We start from the raw sequence: 18,498 nt of genomic DNA, 5'->3' as shown, positions 1-18,498 counted from the left end.
AGTTGATTAGACTAAGCAGGAGACAATCCTCCCCTGGAGCAATGCAGGGTTAAGGGCCTTATTGAGCCTTATGTGGATCTTATATACAAATGTCTGATGACAAGCAAAGAACAAACTGAGTCTTAGCATACAAACGCTGACTTTATGTGTAGCCGCATGGGTTCACGTCGTGCACAAACTAAATTCCAGTGTGAACTGTAAATGTGGCCGCTTGAAGCGCTTCCACTAAGGCCGGTTTGACTGTCGTGGTCCAGGGTGAACTGTTTAGCGCAAACAATAAAACCAGCTTTATTTATTTGTTAAAAACCTTCATGAATCGATAAACCCATATACCCAGCAAACACGGAACTTTGTGACAACGTTTTTCTGTAGCTACTTCTTCACAGCCACAAGAACGGCTGCTTTTCTTTTAGGCTACAATTATAATTATGCATACTGATAGCAACAAGTGTTCAAAACGCGTGTAAGTGAAGAATGTCATTCTTACAAGGTGCATATATTGCCTAATGTATGCCTACAAATTGTAGGCACTTATAGCATGTGTTACGGTATTACCCAAAATAGGAAGACAGTAAAAAACATTCATGTTGCCTACTTCTTTTCAGTTGGGACATGTAGGCCGGACGTTGTATGGCTCACATTATTATTATTTCTTGTTGCTGATGATGGTCATAATTATGTGTGGGTGTTCGCGTGTGTTAACTATTAATATATAAATAACTGTAAATACTCCTATAGCCTGAACACGTCTTGCTTAGACACCACGCAAGTGTATTAGTATTAGATGCCATGGGAAAGTCTTACCAGCAGGGTAAATTCGACCAGACCAGTTCGACGAAACGCAGAGGCGGGCATTTGATGGGATATTTTTTACAGTTTACAAATGTATACAATAGCATATTAGTCGCGATGTGTGATCAGTTAGAACAGTGGATTGTTTAATCTGAATGCCAGCCGCGAATGATATAAAAGGAACTTCGTTTCAGAGGTCGCAAATAGAAGAAGAGCACTTTCTGAGTTCTATCATCTTGTGTTCACGTAAATGAGCGCTGCTGCCAAGGTAAGACTTTTTCCTTTTTTAGTGGGAACTGCACCACTGGTTATAGCCAACCAAGAGGTAGTTTAAAAACAGTGTGAAATACAAAATAATTTGTAATGCCATTCACGTCCGGGCTTAGACACTATCACACATTATCTAATGTACATTGTGTATGCTAAATTACAGAATACGGTAACTAAATGGCTACCGCGCCCTTGAACAAAAAGTAACGAACGATAGCTGTCGCCTTTGTTGTTTCTACATTGGCATTCCAAGGCTATATATGTTATTTTTCCTGCTCATATTTGTTGATTGAGCTCTATTACACAAATCAGTTTTTGTTGTAAGTGTGAAATTTCCGACAGAAAGCAAGCCAAATTATTAGGCTAAATTAGTTCAAGAAACCCGAAGTATGTTTTAAATACTGTGGTTACATCGGGAATTAACGTTAAACGATAGTTTAAGTAGATGATAATATATAGAGCTAGATAAATCTTTAGTTTAAAATAAAACAGATTAATCTGGGGAATCTGTGTGGTCCGTGCAAGAAGCTTCAAGAGACCAGAGACCCTATATACACGCACACTGTCAGGGCGGCCTGTAGCGTAGTGGATAAGGTAAATGACTGGGACACGCAGGCCAAGGTCGGTGGTTCTAATCCCGGTGTAGCCACAGTAAGATCCGCACAGCCGTTGGGCCCTTGAGCTAGGCCCTTAACCCTGCATTGCTCCAGGGGAGGATTGTCTCCTGCTTAGTATAATTAACTGTGCGTCGCTCTGGATAAGAGCGTCTGCCTAATGCTAATAATGTAATGTAATGTAATATACAATATAGCTAATCAATCATTTGCCATACAAACATCACATTGACATTTTCTGTCACTCTACGAAAGCTGAGCTGTCTTAACCCCTCATCTCTGCAATGAGTTAGGCCGCCTGGGCTGCAATCACCAAATTAAAACACTTCCCTGCGAAGACGCACACTGCTTGGCCTGCACTCACTAAATGAAATATTTTTGGAACTAATGTCATGACTTTTAAAACACTTCGTGTGCTCTTGTACACAAAGAGCTCTTGTACAGCTCAATACAGCTTCATCATTATTCTAAAATAAAAGCATTTTGATCACATTTCAACACTAGTCGGTGTTTGTAATTTTTTTAAATGTAAGCCTACATATGGTTTGTTAAAAAAAGCAACTGCACTGTGACATTTAAATACACCTATGGTCCTAATTACCGTGTGATATTCACATTGTTTGCTTGTGTTTTATACGATGCGACATGTATAATCGAAAACTGAATAATGCTGCAAGTTGACAGTCTCGCCACCACCATCCTTTCTTCATTAAGCTATCAAGGCGCTTTCAAAATTTATCAGAATCTGAGGGACGTGAACTTTTTTTACTGCTTTCAAAATGTGTTTTTTTTAAAGCCTAATGAAGCACGAATATCAAAAGCTTCATCACTGACAATGATATCCGTGTACCTTGCCGATACTTGTATTAGCCTAACAACACGAAGCGGAGCAAATCATTTTAAGTAGACCTAATTACTTGGCAAGGATATCACGTATACAGTAGTTGACACCATAAAATTGGTTTAACTATACGAATACTTTTAACCGCCCTAGGCTACAGTGTTGCACACAATAATTAGCCTACTTATATATATATTTTTAAATATTCTAAATATAAGAAACGTCTATAATATATAAGCTACGTGTTTGGCTATACGCTCTGCATGTAAGCATACAAAATAGCGAAGCAGATGTTCTAAGAGTTTAGGGATTTTTATGAACCGAATGACAATTTTATAGGTCTGACTTTCGATTTATTAAATTCGGTATCCGTATTTCTTCGCACGGCTTGTACCTCTCAGCTGCCTTTTCTTACAAGGCCTAATTGGCTGTGGACTTTATATGTTCTTGTTTGTTTGTGTTTTCCTCTGATAAACGTAGATTGCACAAATGGTCCATGTGTTTATAACGTCGACAGGAAACCAGGCAGTATTAGGAATAAAAAATGTCCTGCTCGATGTAAGTAGAGCTCCACCCAGTTTTCTTTTTTCATCACACTGTACCAAGTCTGGCAGGTTCCTTTAGGCAAGAATGTACTGGGACCTCTTCAGGTTCTTAAAATGCTTTTTAAAACATGCTTTAGGCGCACAAGTCTTATTTTTTTTTCCTCATGGCCAGTAAAGTCTAGTCATCGTTTATCTTGTGTTATGTTATGTAATGTCAGTGTTTCGAATTAACCCCAAAACTTGTGAATAGGACACTGTTCTTGTGTAAAAGCTCAGGGCAGGAGGGAACTCTAGAAATCTACATCCCAGTGATAACAAATAATTTTAATTATCAACAATTACATACTTAAGATTTACAGTACCCGTTATGTTCCTATGTTCTGTGTATCATTGTTTAGTATTATTTATTCTTGTAATTTATTATTTTTCATATTCATGTCTGGTGTTCTGCTTATATTCGCACTCGTCTTCCCCTGTGATGTCTGAGTCTGAATGTTTTCCATCCCAGTCACTCCCTTGTCTGTGTGCCCCACTATTCGGGTGGTTACGGTAGTTCCGGGGGTCAGTCTTCCTTCCAATCTTACATTCCTTACTTCCTGCTTTCTCTCCATTTCATGTTTGTACATACCACTAATATACTAATCCCAACTAACATAGAATTTGTACAGTACTAATTATACTAACACACTAATATGTTTGTCAAACTAACAAACTAACATTCACTAGTTTTGGGTATTTGTAATTTAAATCACTTAACTTACTAACGCATCTCCAGTTTCAATTCTGTTCTGTTACTCCGCCTCCCTATTCTATCACTGATTACTTGCTTAGTTTCAGCGAAGTATTCGCACCTGTCTCTCTCTATCTCTGCATCTCCTGATTCTCTGCAATTGTCTACTCTCTAGTCCGGAGCCATTTGTATTACATGTGTGTCATTGTGAATCCAGTCCGCGTTTTCGTTTCCCCCTCGTTATTGAGACGGGTGCGTGGGGGTTGGACCCAAAATGCACGACTCAGAAACAATGGGTAGATAAAGTCCCGTCAGGGCTTTATTCGGGACGAATCCCAGGAGAGTGGTCAAAACAAACAAAGTCCATACCCGAAGATCCAGCCAAACAAACAGTAAACAAACAAAAAGCACGGTGCCGAGGGAAGAGGCAAACTCGTAGTCGGTAGGCGTGCAGGGAGGTCCGGTAGCAGGAGAGCTGTCAGTGAGGCAGAAGTACAGGCGGACGGCGGGCAGGGTCGTAGTCGAAGGCGAAGCAGAAGTCGAAACCATAAAACAAACAGCGAGGCAAAGGTACAAAATCGGTAGACGAGGACGTGGTAAAAAACAAACGATGGTCAACAAAACAGAAATCAATAATCAGTGGTCGGTAAACAGGTTTGGATCGTAATGTGTAATCAATAATAGTAAATGCTCAAGAGTTGCGTTGATAAACAAGAGGCAGACAATTTGGCGAAGAACAGTAGTGCGACTGGGCTATAAATGCGGGTGTAGACAGGTGTAGACAATTAGTTTAGAGAGCAGCAAGGAAATGAAAAAACAGGTGCGATGGATGACAAGTTTAACAAGGTAATTAGTAATCATTAGTAATAAACCTATCCTGCCCTAGCATAAATAAAACATAAAAAAAGGTCAAAAATTCAAATCAAAGTGCATAGGGACCATGTGACTGCCAACTTTATACTGTAGCTCCTCACCAAGTTACTTTCTGTACTGTATTCCAGTTAGAATGAGTAGATTAGGCCATTAAGGGCATTTTACAGTTTTTTACAATTACTTTGACACTAATTTCAGAAACTTGAGGTAATTTTTCTGAACTGTAGACACAAAACTCAAAACGGATAATCAAAATTTTTCTAAACTCTAAACACTTTTTTCAATTGCTTGGATACAATATACATAAACCAAAAATCATATGATCATTGAACCAAATCACTTGTTCACAATGACTCAACTTAACTTTCAAAGTATTAGCATTTCAAATGAAATACACACATTACATTTGAAAATACTGTCTTTTCATTTGTTACAATGCATCTAACTACAAATGTATCCAACTACTACATTACATTTATAGTTTTATCATTTAGCAGATGCTTTTAATCCAAAGCGACTTACAAGTGCATAGGTTCTTCCACAAGTTAAAGCATCACATCCATAGCTAGTAAAATACACGTGAAGTGTTGTTCTAAACATATAGTCATCATAAGTGCAATTTTTTTTGGGGGGGGGGGTTAGACAAGAGGGATAGGGATATCAGAAAGGGGGACGGGGGAAATCTAAGGAGGACTAAGGTACAGTTTGAAAAGGTGTGTTTTTAGTCTGCGTCGAAATAGGGGGAGGGATTCTGCTGTCCTGACAGTGGTAGGCAAGTCATTCCACCACTGAGGCACCAGAGCGGAAAACAGGCGTGAACGTGCAGCTCGACAGCCAGGTGCTCATACTATTTTTAACAATGCTTGACATTCCGCCCTCTCCAACGCAAGAGCTTCCGGTGCTGTCCCACATATCCCTGCTGCTGGTTAGAACATGCCCCCCTGAAGTAATTCTTCACAAACATGCCTCTAAGAAACGTAATCATTATGAAAGTCACTTCAAGTCGTATTTCATTTTAGTAATGAAGATGATGTTTCATGAAGTGAAAGTCCTCTTTCAGTGGATGGGGGTTTCATTTTTATGTACTGGATGTAATAGCAGGACAACATGAATGCGACAAGAATATCACCCTTGAAATAGGTTCAGAGTCTTACTTTAAGACTTGCTCTTATCTTGCTCTGTAACTCACTTTATGCACAAGCTGGTGCTTTTGAACCAGTGAGCCTTGGGCCTCAGCATATTTGTGCTTGTTTCTCTGGTTAGGCTGGATCTGCACCTGGCTGTGCATATCCTCAGGGCCACAAGTATGAAGGTGGAGTTCCTATTCTGGGAGGTTTTGACATTGTTTCAGTGTGTATGTCTGATTGGTTCAGACCATGTTTGTGTGCAATGAAGGCTATTTGTGATATTGTGTGGTGTTTCAGGCATTAAGGGTTTGTAGTCTAAAGTTGGAAAATTCACTCTTGAAACATGCAAAAGCAACTTGTCATGTCATTCCCCCAGAGTGTGCATATTATCTGATTATTCTTTTAAAAAACAAATATATATAATTTTGAATTGTTACCAGCCTCTATACATTACAATTATATAGCTGACACTTTTATCCAAAGCAGCTTGCAGTTGACTAGATTAACTAGAAAGGGAGCAATCCCTGTGACATGCAGAGCCCACTCAACAATACTGCTCTTGCTGTCATTAACGAGTAATTAAATAAATTAATCAGTAATTCATATCAACAACAACAACAACATACTGTATATTAGCATCTTCTTTTTAGTATACAATATTAGAATACTTCACCTTGATATTCTGGTACTATCGTAACACAATAATAAATGTTTATGGGGTAATATCTCCGTTATTTCCTGTGCCACAGAGTGCCAACGTCCTCCTGATGCGCTTCCTGCGGAGGAAGCTGGTCCTGGTGACCGTGGTGGCCTCTGTGATTTCAGTGTCCATCCTCTATGTGTCATGGACGCCCTGGGGCCGCACCACCGTGGATGTTAGGCCCAGTCCTGGGAGCGCAGTGGAAGGTCTGCTGAAGAAGAGGCTCCAAGACTGGGGGCTGAAATATGACAGCATCCCCTTCCAGCTCAAGGAGAGCGTGACCAGGTAGGCTATCCAATCAAGAGAAAGACTCCTACCAAATTCTGATCTTATTACAATGCCCAGGCTGTGCCAACTGATGACCTGTATATGAAGCTTAAAATGCTTTAACAATCCCAAATTATTTGACATAAAAGCTCCTTTGCACCTCAGGACCCGAACCTCAATTATATTCATTATGTAATAAATATATAGATTAGAAAAATAGATTGTTCCACAGACTCACAGGCAACTGTGGGTAATTTTTCAGTGTAATTTGCCTGTTTCCTGTGCTAGTTATATGTAATTTGCCTGTTGTCTGCATCAGTTGTGTGTAATTGGCTGTTGCCTGTGTCTGTTCTGTGTAGTTGCCTTTTTGTCTGTGTCTCTTCTGTGTAATTGCCTTTTTGTCTGTGTCTGTTCTGTGTAATTGCCTTTTTGTCTGTGTCTGTTCTACGTAATTGGCTTTTGTCTGTGTGTATCCTGTGTCATTGCCTTTTTGTCTGTGTGTGCTCTGTGTTTGTGTCAGTTCTGGGGGGCAATAAAGCATTACTCTGTTTGGCTCTGCCCATCCCAGCCGCGTGGCCAGCAACAGCTGCGTCTGCCAGGCGGAACCCAATCCAGTCAACGTGCCACTCATCAAGCTGCTGTTCTCCAGCGTTTGGGCCAAATACACCGTCTCGTCCTTCTCCGCTGCTGAACGTAGCACCATGAAGGACAACAGGGCCCAGGAGTACCAACGCTACCAGAGGAGGTGAGCTCTCCTGTCTGACACAAATCTCATGTAGCGCTCTTAAGGATATTTTATATTGCATTTTTCCTTTAAATACTTCAGGAAGAGTATTTTTTATTTTATTTTATTTTATTTTAAGGTCAGCTTTCAGGCAGATCACACAAATTGTCAAAATCAACTTGCAGACTACAGGGTGAACTAAAAAAATATGAATGTCTGTCAATAGTTGCTTTGAGTGAATGGGCACCTATACACACCTAACTCCAATGCTTCAGGTCCCAGAATGCAGCTGACCTCCTCATTGTTGCTGAAGCCAATAGCCCCCTGCAGTTCCCTACCCAGGGAGTGGAGGTCAATCCCCTGGGAACTATTCTGATCCCAGGTCAGTTCCAAAACCTAAAAATAAACAGTGGACCACAAGCAAAATAAGAAAACAAAAGCAAATAATGAAAGTTCAGATTATGCATTGTGCCTGGCTGTGTCAATGTGTGCATGACCGTGCCTTCGATGCCATATGTGCATGCATGTGTTCTGTATGTCCTCATGGGTGTGGGTGCATACTGTATGTGACTGTGTGCATGTGTGTGACAGCACGTGTCAAGTGTGTGACTGAGTGTGTTTTCTATGCGTCAGGGATGTGGGGTTTTTATTATACAGGGTAAATCTAACACAGCAACACTCATGAGACTGGGACAAACAAGTTGAATCCAAACTGAACACAGAACAGAACATATCCTATGGTAGAATAGCACTGAAGTTGCAGCATAGACCCAAAAAAATGTCAGCAGCACAGGTTTGCTGAGTTGATGCCGCTTGGCATTGCTTGCTGGCTAGGTGCAAAGATGGACATTTAAAATTACCAGCAGCAGCAGCAGCCATTTTGATATGGTAAAAACTGAAAATTGTACTCCTCTGGGAGCTGTGATCAGTCCTGTTTAATGTTATGATTAATGATTTATTCATTAGAATTCCTTTTACCTAGTAACCGGAAAGGTAATGCCAGGAACTCCATTATCTGATATACTCAGCCTAGCTTCAGCTGCCAAGTGTGAGGACTTTTTCAACCTTTATAAACAAGAAAATTGCTTAAGCTGGCATTGTTACAAGTGCTGATATGACCTGCCTTATCACAGGCCTGCAACAATGGAATGCTTCACTCGTGTCACTGATAGAGAGCTCCAAATAATTATGTCACTGAATAAACCCACCACCCTTCTTGTGCAAGATATTTAAGTAATAACTTTTAAAAAGTGATAACTTTTAATTAAAACAGTATACTTGAGAGGTTCCAGGCTAGTTTTAGATCTAACCACAGTGGACACAGTGGATAAAAATTATAAATTATCTTAAATTGAGAACACAAATACAGTCATACACAAGTCAACAAAGTCAAATAATCCACAGTCACACACTCAAATGGTCACAGAGCTAGTCTACCCAGATCAGTAGGAGTGGTCTTTCTAAAGAAACAAAATCGCCAATCTGTGAAAATAGTAAAATAAAGATAGTTGTGCATTCAGCAAAGATGCACAACTGTAAATACAAAAGCGATTTTGAACTGAAATGGATGCTGAGAAGTAAAGTTTTGCTGGTTCTTGTAGCCTCTCCAAGGAATCGCCACCTTAACATGGTGGAGGGGTTTGTGTGTCCCGGTGATCCTGGGAGCTATGTTGTCGGGGGCACTAGCGTTAGCCCCCAGTAGGGTCTCCCAAGGCAAATTGGTCCTGGGGGAGGGGCCAGACTAAGAGCGATTCAAAGACTCCATGACACGGCCTCACAAGTATCAAGATACCTCGCCCGGAAAAGGGAAACCGGGGCCCCCTTCTGGAGCCAGACCCGGGAGGGGAGCTCGTTGGCGAGCATCTGGTGGCCGGGCCTTATCCCATGGGCGTGTAACATCAAGCAAATTTGATGTACAATAAATGATATGTTGCAAGGACAATAGGCTTCCAGAGTCCCAGCTAATGGGACTGTTCAATATCCAAAAATGCCATTATGAAGAACCCAGAAGATGTCTTAAAAATACAACTCAATTATCTGGTTAGAATAAGGGAAGTAGTATTTTAATATTATGCTTGGTTCTTTTTAATTTTATTGATTTATTTCATGATTCATCCTGTTTCTAACACACTATATTAAAACTTAAAGTCCATTGTCCTTTGTTATACATAGGATGCGTTGTGCAAACTTAGGCACACTGTTATTTGAATCTCCCTTGGTTGCCTGATAAAATGCTATTGCTAAAATAAAGTAAAATGGATTGTTAACAGAAAGCCTATGAAAATGTGTGCTGAGGAGCCAAAGCAAATGCATGGAGTGGAGCATGGAGTGTTTGAGCATGTGTTTGGGTTTGTGTTTGCAGTTTGCATGTGACAGTGTGTGCATGTATGTGTGTGCATGTATATATATATATATATATATATATATATATATATATATGTGTGTGTGTGTGTGTGTATGTTTTCATATGTGATTTCTCAGCTCATACAGAAACATGGTGTCTGATGTCTGTTTTTTGTTTAGGACTAGGGATTCAGGAGCCACCAAGAGATCTGCACTTGGTAAGTCAGCCACACTAGAAATGTGTGCCTAATAAAGTGATCGCTGAAGGTATATGAAATAAAAGATAAGAAGATAACCAAAATAGATTAATAAAATGCATATGATAATAGGCTATATAACAAAGATAACATGCTAAGTAGATCATGAAATAGAAACAAAATGAGTTTAGAAATACAGAATAAATAAAAATATGACAATATTCAACAATTAAAGGTACAAAAGGTAAGATTTTTGTGCTAAAACATTGTTACAAGACCATTATAGTAAATCCCTTCCTATCATTGAAAAAGGCTCACTGACATGTTGACTCACCCTCTGCCTGTTTTTATATTCCTTAAACTCAAACTCATTGGTTGAAAATTGGTTCTAACTGGCCTTTTAACTTCAGCGTGTTCACAGAGAAGGGGTGGGATAACCAGTGTTGGGGTTTCAGTGTATTTGTTGCTATAATTCCTCTCCAAAATTACCAATTGTACCTATAAGGAAAGGCAGGAAAAAAATGTTTTAAAAATTGAAACTAATTCCATCAGTAGATCCACTGTGGATCTTGGGAGTGAGTTTTTAGCCCGGTTTCTGCCACAGGTAAACTTCACTGCTGCAATGGGAACATTCGACGTAGCGGCTAAAGTGGAGGGGGTCAAGGTCGAAGGTGAAGGGGGCTCGAACCTGACCCTCTCCAGCGGTTTCCTGGCCAACCTGAACCGACAGCTACAGTTCATCACCTACACCAACACCCTGTTCCACCCCGACACGGCCGACACAGGTGAGACGGAACCCCACTGGCACCCCTACCCCCAATGCGGTCGGCACAGCCCGACACCCAGTTCCAGCTCAGCTCAGCTGACACAGGACAAGTCAAATCAATGTTATGTGTATGGCACTTTTCACAGAGAACAGTTACAGAGGCTTTGCAGAGTAGCGCAAGGAAAAATGCACGCAAATCTGAAAAACAGGTGTGATCTTCCAGGGTGGTGTAAGAATGCCTGAGGCTACACCAACATAAAGACCTAGTTTAAGTTTAGTCTTGGGCAAAATTGAGTTTTTGTTCTCAAAAGTAGAGAATCTCCATTCAAAATTGGATTCAGTCTTGGACCAGACTTAGTCAATGTCTGTGAAACTGGAGCAAAGACCAGTGTCTGCAATGCAGGTATCGCTGGAATTTCCACATACAGTAGGCTCAGTCCAGCTCCAGTGTGACTAAGGGATTGTTTTGTTTTGTTTTTTGTTTGCTGTAACCACATTGTGGTAGAGAGGATGAATGCCAGTTGGCCTGTATATTTCCATCTGAATGCGGGGGAAACGATAAAGGGACTGGTCATTCGTCACGTATACATGCAGCCAACAGATTTATTTGTTAGGCCCCCAACCCCCCGTCTCAGTAATACAATGCTTTGGATGTACTGGATTTTCTGTTATGAAGAAGTTTCAGGAAGTGAAAGTAAAAAAGCTCTTTCTGCAGATTAGGTTTCCTGTTTCCACTGCGTGAATGAAACAAGAATAACACAAGAACATTTTGTGCTGCTCACTTTTTTCTGATGGTTGAGCATGTGAGCATTAACTGAAGCTCCTGAACCTTATCTGCATGATTGTATGCATTGCACTGCTGGCACACAATTGGCTGATCAGATAATCGCATTAATATGTAGGTGTTCCTAATAAAGTGAGTATATATTATTTGCCATTATAGCTATTCACACCTGGATATATTTTATGTACAGTGCTAATGTGTATAATGTGTTTTGGGTTGTTATAGCGTAGTAGAGGTGCGCTGGACGGAACAAAACATCTCTGCTGACCTGTTACTTCAATATAGCATTGACTCACATATTGTATGAATTCTAATGCCAGTAGTGCTCAAAGCTCTCTTCCAAATATATATATAATTGTCATATTTATTCATAGAAATGTAGGGAAATGAGTTTAAAAATTGTAAATATTTTCTGGGCAAGGATCACATCGTCAGCAGCGAGGGGGATTTTGTGAGGGGCGATGTGCTAAGAAGTGTCACTGTGGCTAACTATTCCAGTGCAGTTCAGCTCAGGTGGCCATCGGTCCGTCTTCATCATCAGGATCCGACACAGGGTCTCCCCGAGACTGTATAACACAGGCCCCAAGGGAGGTATGTGCATGCAGCAGCCCTGTTTTCCCACATACCGCACAAAGCATCAACATTACATTAATGGCATTTAGTAGACACTTATCCAGAACAGCTTACAGAACCTTTTGCATGTTTATATACTGCAGTATCCATTTATCCAGCTGGATATATACTGAAGGCATTCAGGTTAAGTGAGGAATTGAGCCTACAAACTTTTGGTTACAAGGCCAGTTCCTTAACCATTATTATACATTATAATAGATAGTATAACAGATAGCTGCCACCCTACAAATGTCAATATCAAAATGACTTTTTGCCTGCTTACTTACTTCTAGACTACAACATCACTGCCCTGGTCACTTTTGCAACCAAGACATTCATACGCTATGACAAGCTCCGGGACTTGATTGACAGCATACGCCTCTACTACCCGACCGTCACCATAGTGATCGCAGACGACAGCGAGCTCCCCCAGCCTGTGAAAGGCCCCTACATCGAGCATTACATCATGCCCTTTGGGAAGGTGAGCTCCTCTGTGGGAGTCACTACTCATAAAAACGAGCGTGATGTGTGCTTTCTCACAGCGTTCCCATTGTGGCTACGAGGAGAGATGAGAGTGAAATGTCATCCATTTTACATTACATTGTGCTTCATTACGATAATTTGTTAGACACTCTTATCCAGTGACAAACAGCAGTGGAAAACAACAAGTTTAATTCTCAGAAATACAAAAATGCGGTAAAATCAAGAAGGCATGAAGGCCCATTTATATTCAGTAAGTAATATTAACTTACACAACGGTTTGTATTGTAAGAATAAGGCACAATGGGACAGATGACCTGCCTTACACAGATATACCTATGTTTTCCAGAATTAAATCCTAGGAAATAAAAGAAAGAAAGGATATGTAAAGAGGGTCATGGGAGCCTTAGTGCGATCTGGAGAGATAGGGTAGTCTGCATCAGATAATGGGCAGGCTTTTTGATCTCTTCAGTTTCAACCTGAACAGCCACAGCTTGAATACCCGCCCGCTTCATTTGCATGCTGCTGCTTTGTTTGCTGGAGCTTTGCGTCTGTGCACCTCCAGGGTTGGTTCGCGGGGCGGAACCTGGCTGTCTCCCAGGTTACCACCAAGTACGTGCTGTGGGTGGATGACGACTTCATCTTCACGGCCAACACCAAGGTGGAGAAGCTGGTGGACATTCTGGAGAGGACCACGCTGGACCTGGTGCGTCTGGAGCCGGAACGTTCTGGAGCCGTAGTGTCGCAGCCAAAGGCTCACGACAGACCAGCTCGCTTGACAAACCCACTCATGTGCTGACGTTAATGCAGAGGTTATGTGCTAAGGAGCTACCTTATAAGGCTTGTTTTGCCCAGTTCTCACCTGGAGCAAATAATCCGCACACTCGCACTTGCACTTGAATGTTGAATCACAGTAAAGCACTCGGGATCATGTGATTAAAGGTGTTATGAGTGCAGTGCATTCTCTGTTATTGATGTTTTGAAATCATGCTAGGTAACATATGTGCCAGCAACAAGCTCAGCAGGAAAAACAAGTGTTACTTTCGATAGAGGCTTTTGTCGCAGTGTTGTCTTATCTTGGGAGGGGCCAGCAAGGACAGGAAGCTCAGCACTGAAAGTGGAAACATCTTTTACAAATATAGTGACTGCTCTGTGGGGTACAAATATCTATGCAATCACCATGCATCCAAAAGTGACAGTGAAAATAAATCAATGATGCCTCACACCCAGACTATTTACATCTGTGAAATAGAATTTCCAATCCAACACATGTATAAATACATGTATGTGTTCTGTCTGTGTTTGTCTGTCTCGTTTGTTTGTGTCCATGCACACATGTGTGTGTATGTGTGTGTGTGTGTGTGTGCGAGCGCAGGTGGGCGGGGCTGTGCGGGAGGTGACGGGTTACACCGCCACCTTTCGGCAGACCATCATGCGAGAGTCAGGGGGCGCGGAGGGGGACTGCCTCCACATTCGGAGGGGTTACCACCACGTCATCCAGGGCTTCCCCAACTGCGTGGTCTGCGATGGCGTCATCAACTTCTTCCTGGCCCGAACCGATAAGGTCCGGCAGGTCGGCTTCGACCCGCTGCTGGCTCGCACGGCCCACCTGGGTAAGAGTGAACCTCCATCTCCCTCCCCACACACCCTGCTGGAAAATAATGCCTCAAACTAGACTTTGAAATAGCTGCTTGGCCAGTTCAGACCAGCACACAGATTGACATGGTTTGACCAGCTCAAGCTAGGTTTTGAAATAGCTGCTTGGCCAGTTCAGACCAGCACACAGATTGACATGGTTTGACCAGCTCAAGCTAGGTTTTGAAATAGCTGCTTGGCCAGTTCAGACCAGCACACAGATTGACATGGTTTGACTAGCTCAAGCTAGGTTTTGAAACAGCTACCAGCTCAGACAAGCTACCGGTGCTAGCTGGTTGACCAACTTTATGATCAGCTTGGCCATGCTGTTTGATCAGCCCAGCTAGACCAGCTTTATGACCAACTTGTCCAGCTCAATTATCAAGCTGATCAAGCTGGCATAGCTGGAGTTTACAGCAGGGCGTGCACACACCTTTATTTCACATTACATTTTTGTTGTACTAAAATGGCAAACAGTTCACATGTACAATGTATCAATTGTAAATTCACTTTAAGACCTGAATAATCAAGATTATTAATCCCCCACAGAGTTTTTTATTGATGGGCTTGGCTTGCTTCATGTTGCCTCCTGTGATGATGTCATTGTCAGCCATGCCTCCAAGATCAAGCTCCCTTGGGGCCAATCAGAAAGCAGCAAGGCTTATTCCAAGTTCCGCTACCCGGCAATGTCCTATGACACCATTCACCTGAAGGATGGTCTCTTATACTTTAAAAACGGCATCCAGTGCATGAGCTCCAATCCCTGAGTCCCCATTGCCCCTCCCCCTTCCAGTTGCCAAGGAGACACCATGTGCCGGAAATGCCAGGAATTCTTACATTTGTAGTACCAACATGCGATCATTTTAACCAGTTATGCACTCTCTAAATGGAACTGTATATACCTGCACTTCTCCATCACGACTGCTGTCTGTTCTGCTTCCGGTGGTGGAATGTCCTGTGGATGTCGGAACGGTCTTTGACCATTTTCAAGCTAAGACTGAAGACTCTGGATTAGAGCGTCTGCTAAATGCCTGCTAACTGTACCAAAAGACCTTTCGTGACCCATACCAAGAGGCATAACCGTGGTCCACTATGGGTTCCAGATGTACATTTTTGAACGAGGTTCATTTTGCTATGATAGCTGCTAGTGACAGGAAAGGAATACTGAAGAAAAACGGACATTTGTTGAGACTATATTTTACTGCAGTCATTTATTTACCTCTCAGGAAGGAAAATTGCCATCAGATTTTTACAGGATATGTTTTGTATATTGAGGTGTATGTTTCATGTACATCTTTTTTTATTGTTTGATGTGAATTAAGTTTATCATGAGTTCCTGAGTGCACATACCGTATATTACATATACAGTACTGGCAAATGAATACAAGCCAATAATATGAAATAAATAGGCAAAAAATGTTGCTATGAATATTAGAATTTTATATACAAGAATACTGGTTAAGAAATAGATTTTCAAGCTGATTGTAAAATTTTGAAAGGTGTATCACTTGTTTAACACAAATGCAAATTTTTCTTTTTCTTTTATGTCGATATTGCATTCATTACATATTGAGCCAAACTTGTTACAAAATATTGCACTGATCATCAAGTGCAATATTTTGTAACAAGTGCCAGTACTGTATCACATATATTTATTTGAGAATTTTTGGAGTGTTACCCGATTTTTTTCTCAGAGGGTTAGTGGAGTTCCAGTGGAGTTTGGCAGATACAAGCTTATGCACTGCTAACCAATGGAAGGTTCAATTATCGCACACTAAAATGTTCAGTGTTAATTAAACTCTAAAAGAGTAATTGATTCCAAAGGGGCCCTATCTGCTCTGTAAGAGTTTACTAACACTGAACATTTTACTGTGTGCTATTTTGCGCTTTGGCCACTAGATGGCAGCCATAGAATACACAACGATCATAATATTCTGCCCATAGAGGACCTATGTATGGACTGTGTGTGATTTATATTGTTTTGTTTTGTTAATTGAAAAAGCTTTATATGTATTTTTACGTTTTATTTTCTCATACTGAGAAAACAGGTTTTATGATTGTACTCCCATCGCACAGTCCATGCAGTGCAAGGTGTGCACGTTGTGTTAAACTTACATTTACTGGCATGTGACTGATTTGGTGTCTGTAATGTAGAATTGTAAATGCAGCCTAAGAAAATAAGAATAATGTTGAGAATGTACTATCCTTACTTAACATTTATCCATGGTGTCCCTGATCTAAATCAGTCCGTGGTTGGAGGGGAATAACTGTGGCTCCCAAGATCTAAGGCATTGTGCAATTCTCCAGAAGCCTACATCCTGCACTGGTTATTTCAGTGATGGGCAACGAGGGCCTTATCTGCCTAATTGGTGCATATGCCTAATTAGCTGATTGAGCCAGGGTAACTGGTGGCACCAAAATTCTGCATACACACGGCCCTCCCGGACTGGAGTTGCCCATCCTTGCTTTATCTATACCCCTGTGAGCTTCTGCACAATGCAGTTCATGAATTGACCGCAGCACCCAAATGGTTATCACATTGGTCAAACTGCAGCTCACTGTTGTACTTCTATAAAACTTTTTATGTTATTTTATTTGGGATTTATGGAAGCTTTGCCAGTATGGAGATCTTTGTATATACCCGAAGGCAGGTGATTTGATTTGTACATGCATATGCTGGAATTACTCAATGTTGAAGGTGATGTGTTGTGAAATAAACTAGATGTTCTCGAAAGCCATATATCCACAGGGGGAAAGAATATGTGAGCACACTTACTGCCCTGGTAAAAAGCTCCGAGCTTGTTATGTTTGGCTTTTTATTTGTTTTAAATATCACTGTGTCAACAATTAAACATGACCAAGGCGCAGAACAGGGCATTCAATTGTTAAATTACCTTTGAAGGGTATAATAATGGCCTTATAATATAATATTATAGTATAATAAGGCACTAATATAAAATATGATTTTTTTCATGTTTACAAAAATATGTGTATTTTTCAGTCCCATTTTTTGACATCCTTTAGTGGTTTAGCAGATATTCACGGGTTTATCACTTTTATTATTTTACATTCATCTGTATTACCTGGAGAGTTGTGTTTGCCTAGTGCCTTTGATTAAAAATGGAGAAATAAAAAGTAAGTTAAAATGTTTTTCAGCTGACCTGCGTGTCTGAGTGCGTGGGTGTGTGTGGGTGTGTGTGCGTGCGTGCGTGTGCACAGCATGTCTGTATTGATGCTATGGGATGGATGGCATGTGTTTGGGTATGATAAGGTGTGTGAGAGTTGTGGGGGAAGGGGGTTGTGTGGGTGTATGTGTTTTTTCTGTTTGTGCACTTGTGCGTGTGTGCACAGCATGTCTGTGTTGATGCTATGGGATGGATGGCATGTGTTTGGGTATGATAAGGTGTGAGAGTTGTGGGGGAGAGAGGTTGTGTGGGTTTGCATGGGTGTGTGTGTGCATGTGCGTGGGTGTGTGTGTGCATGGGTGTATGTGTGGGTGTGTGTGTGCATAGCATGTCTGTGTTGATGCTATGGGATGGATGGCATGTGTTTGGGTATGATAAGGTGTGTGAGAGTTGTGGGGGAAGGGGGTTGTGTGTCACAGTCTTGCGTTCCACACTTTTAATTGAAACAGACAGCTGCCCTACATGCCAATTAGGAAGAACTCTGGAAGAGAAAAGGCTCCAAGGACATACTGTCTAGAGACTTCTTTGAAATATAAAATATGTGCTTGAAAAACACAACATAAAGAGGGCAAATAATGAATTTCTGCGGTGATTTGATGTTTTTCCTTGTTTTGTTTTTTTTAACTTAGCCTTAGTTTCACCTAGTCAAGGTTATAAAGGAATAAAGCTGTTATATAATGTTTGGCTAAATAAGATAAAATAAATACCCAAAATGAACAGCAGGGGGTGGTGTTTCTGCACCCAGTAATGTAAATAGATAGCTTGTTCAGCCCACCCGTTCAGATTTTACAAATGTACAATATATATATAATATATATAATATATGTTATATATTAAACTCAAATTGTACAATTCATATCAGCATTGGTGGGTGATTCACAGCAACCATTTTGAAACACAACGCACAGCTGATGTGGAGAGATAGGGATTTTAAGCCTGTTAAACTGGTGGATGATTGGGTGAATAGTTTGAGAGCGCCATTGGCTGATTGGCCAGGGTATTGGGCAATCCCT

At 41.1% G+C, this 18,498-nt stretch overlaps 1 protein-coding gene across 2 annotated transcripts; it reads left to right on the top strand.

Moving 5' to 3' along the window:
* The first annotated feature begins 623 nt into the window (after positions 1-623).
* Positions 624-17,450, top strand: LOC133139239 (beta-1,4 N-acetylgalactosaminyltransferase 1-like). Of its 2 annotated transcripts, XM_061258660.1 has the most exons (11): positions 624-1,060; positions 6,542-6,777; positions 7,328-7,504; positions 7,759-7,865; positions 10,007-10,044; positions 10,628-10,808; positions 12,072-12,164; positions 12,479-12,666; positions 13,231-13,371; positions 14,041-14,278; positions 14,850-17,450. In XM_061258660.1, the coding sequence occupies exons 1-11, from the start codon at positions 1,043-1,045 to the stop codon at positions 15,065-15,067; spliced, it is 1,635 nt and encodes a 544-aa protein (XP_061114644.1). In that variant the 5' UTR covers positions 624-1,042; the 3' UTR covers positions 15,068-17,450. The 2 variants fall into 2 exon arrangements, with proteins under 2 accessions (XP_061114644.1, XP_061114645.1); XM_061258661.1 differs by lacking the exons at positions 624-1,060; positions 6,542-6,777; positions 7,328-7,504; ... (1 more) ...; positions 10,007-10,044; positions 10,628-10,808 and adding an exon at positions 11,560-11,705.
* Positions 17,451-18,498: the final 1,048 nt, after the last annotated feature.

Source organism: Conger conger, chromosome 10, assembly GCF_963514075.1.
Source record: "Conger conger chromosome 10, fConCon1.1, whole genome shotgun sequence".
In the NCBI taxonomy this organism is placed as follows: Eukaryota; Metazoa; Chordata; class Actinopteri; order Anguilliformes; family Congridae; genus Conger; species Conger conger.
The sequence above is the reverse complement of the archived record's forward strand: the minus strand, read 5'-3'. Positions and strand labels throughout refer to the sequence as shown.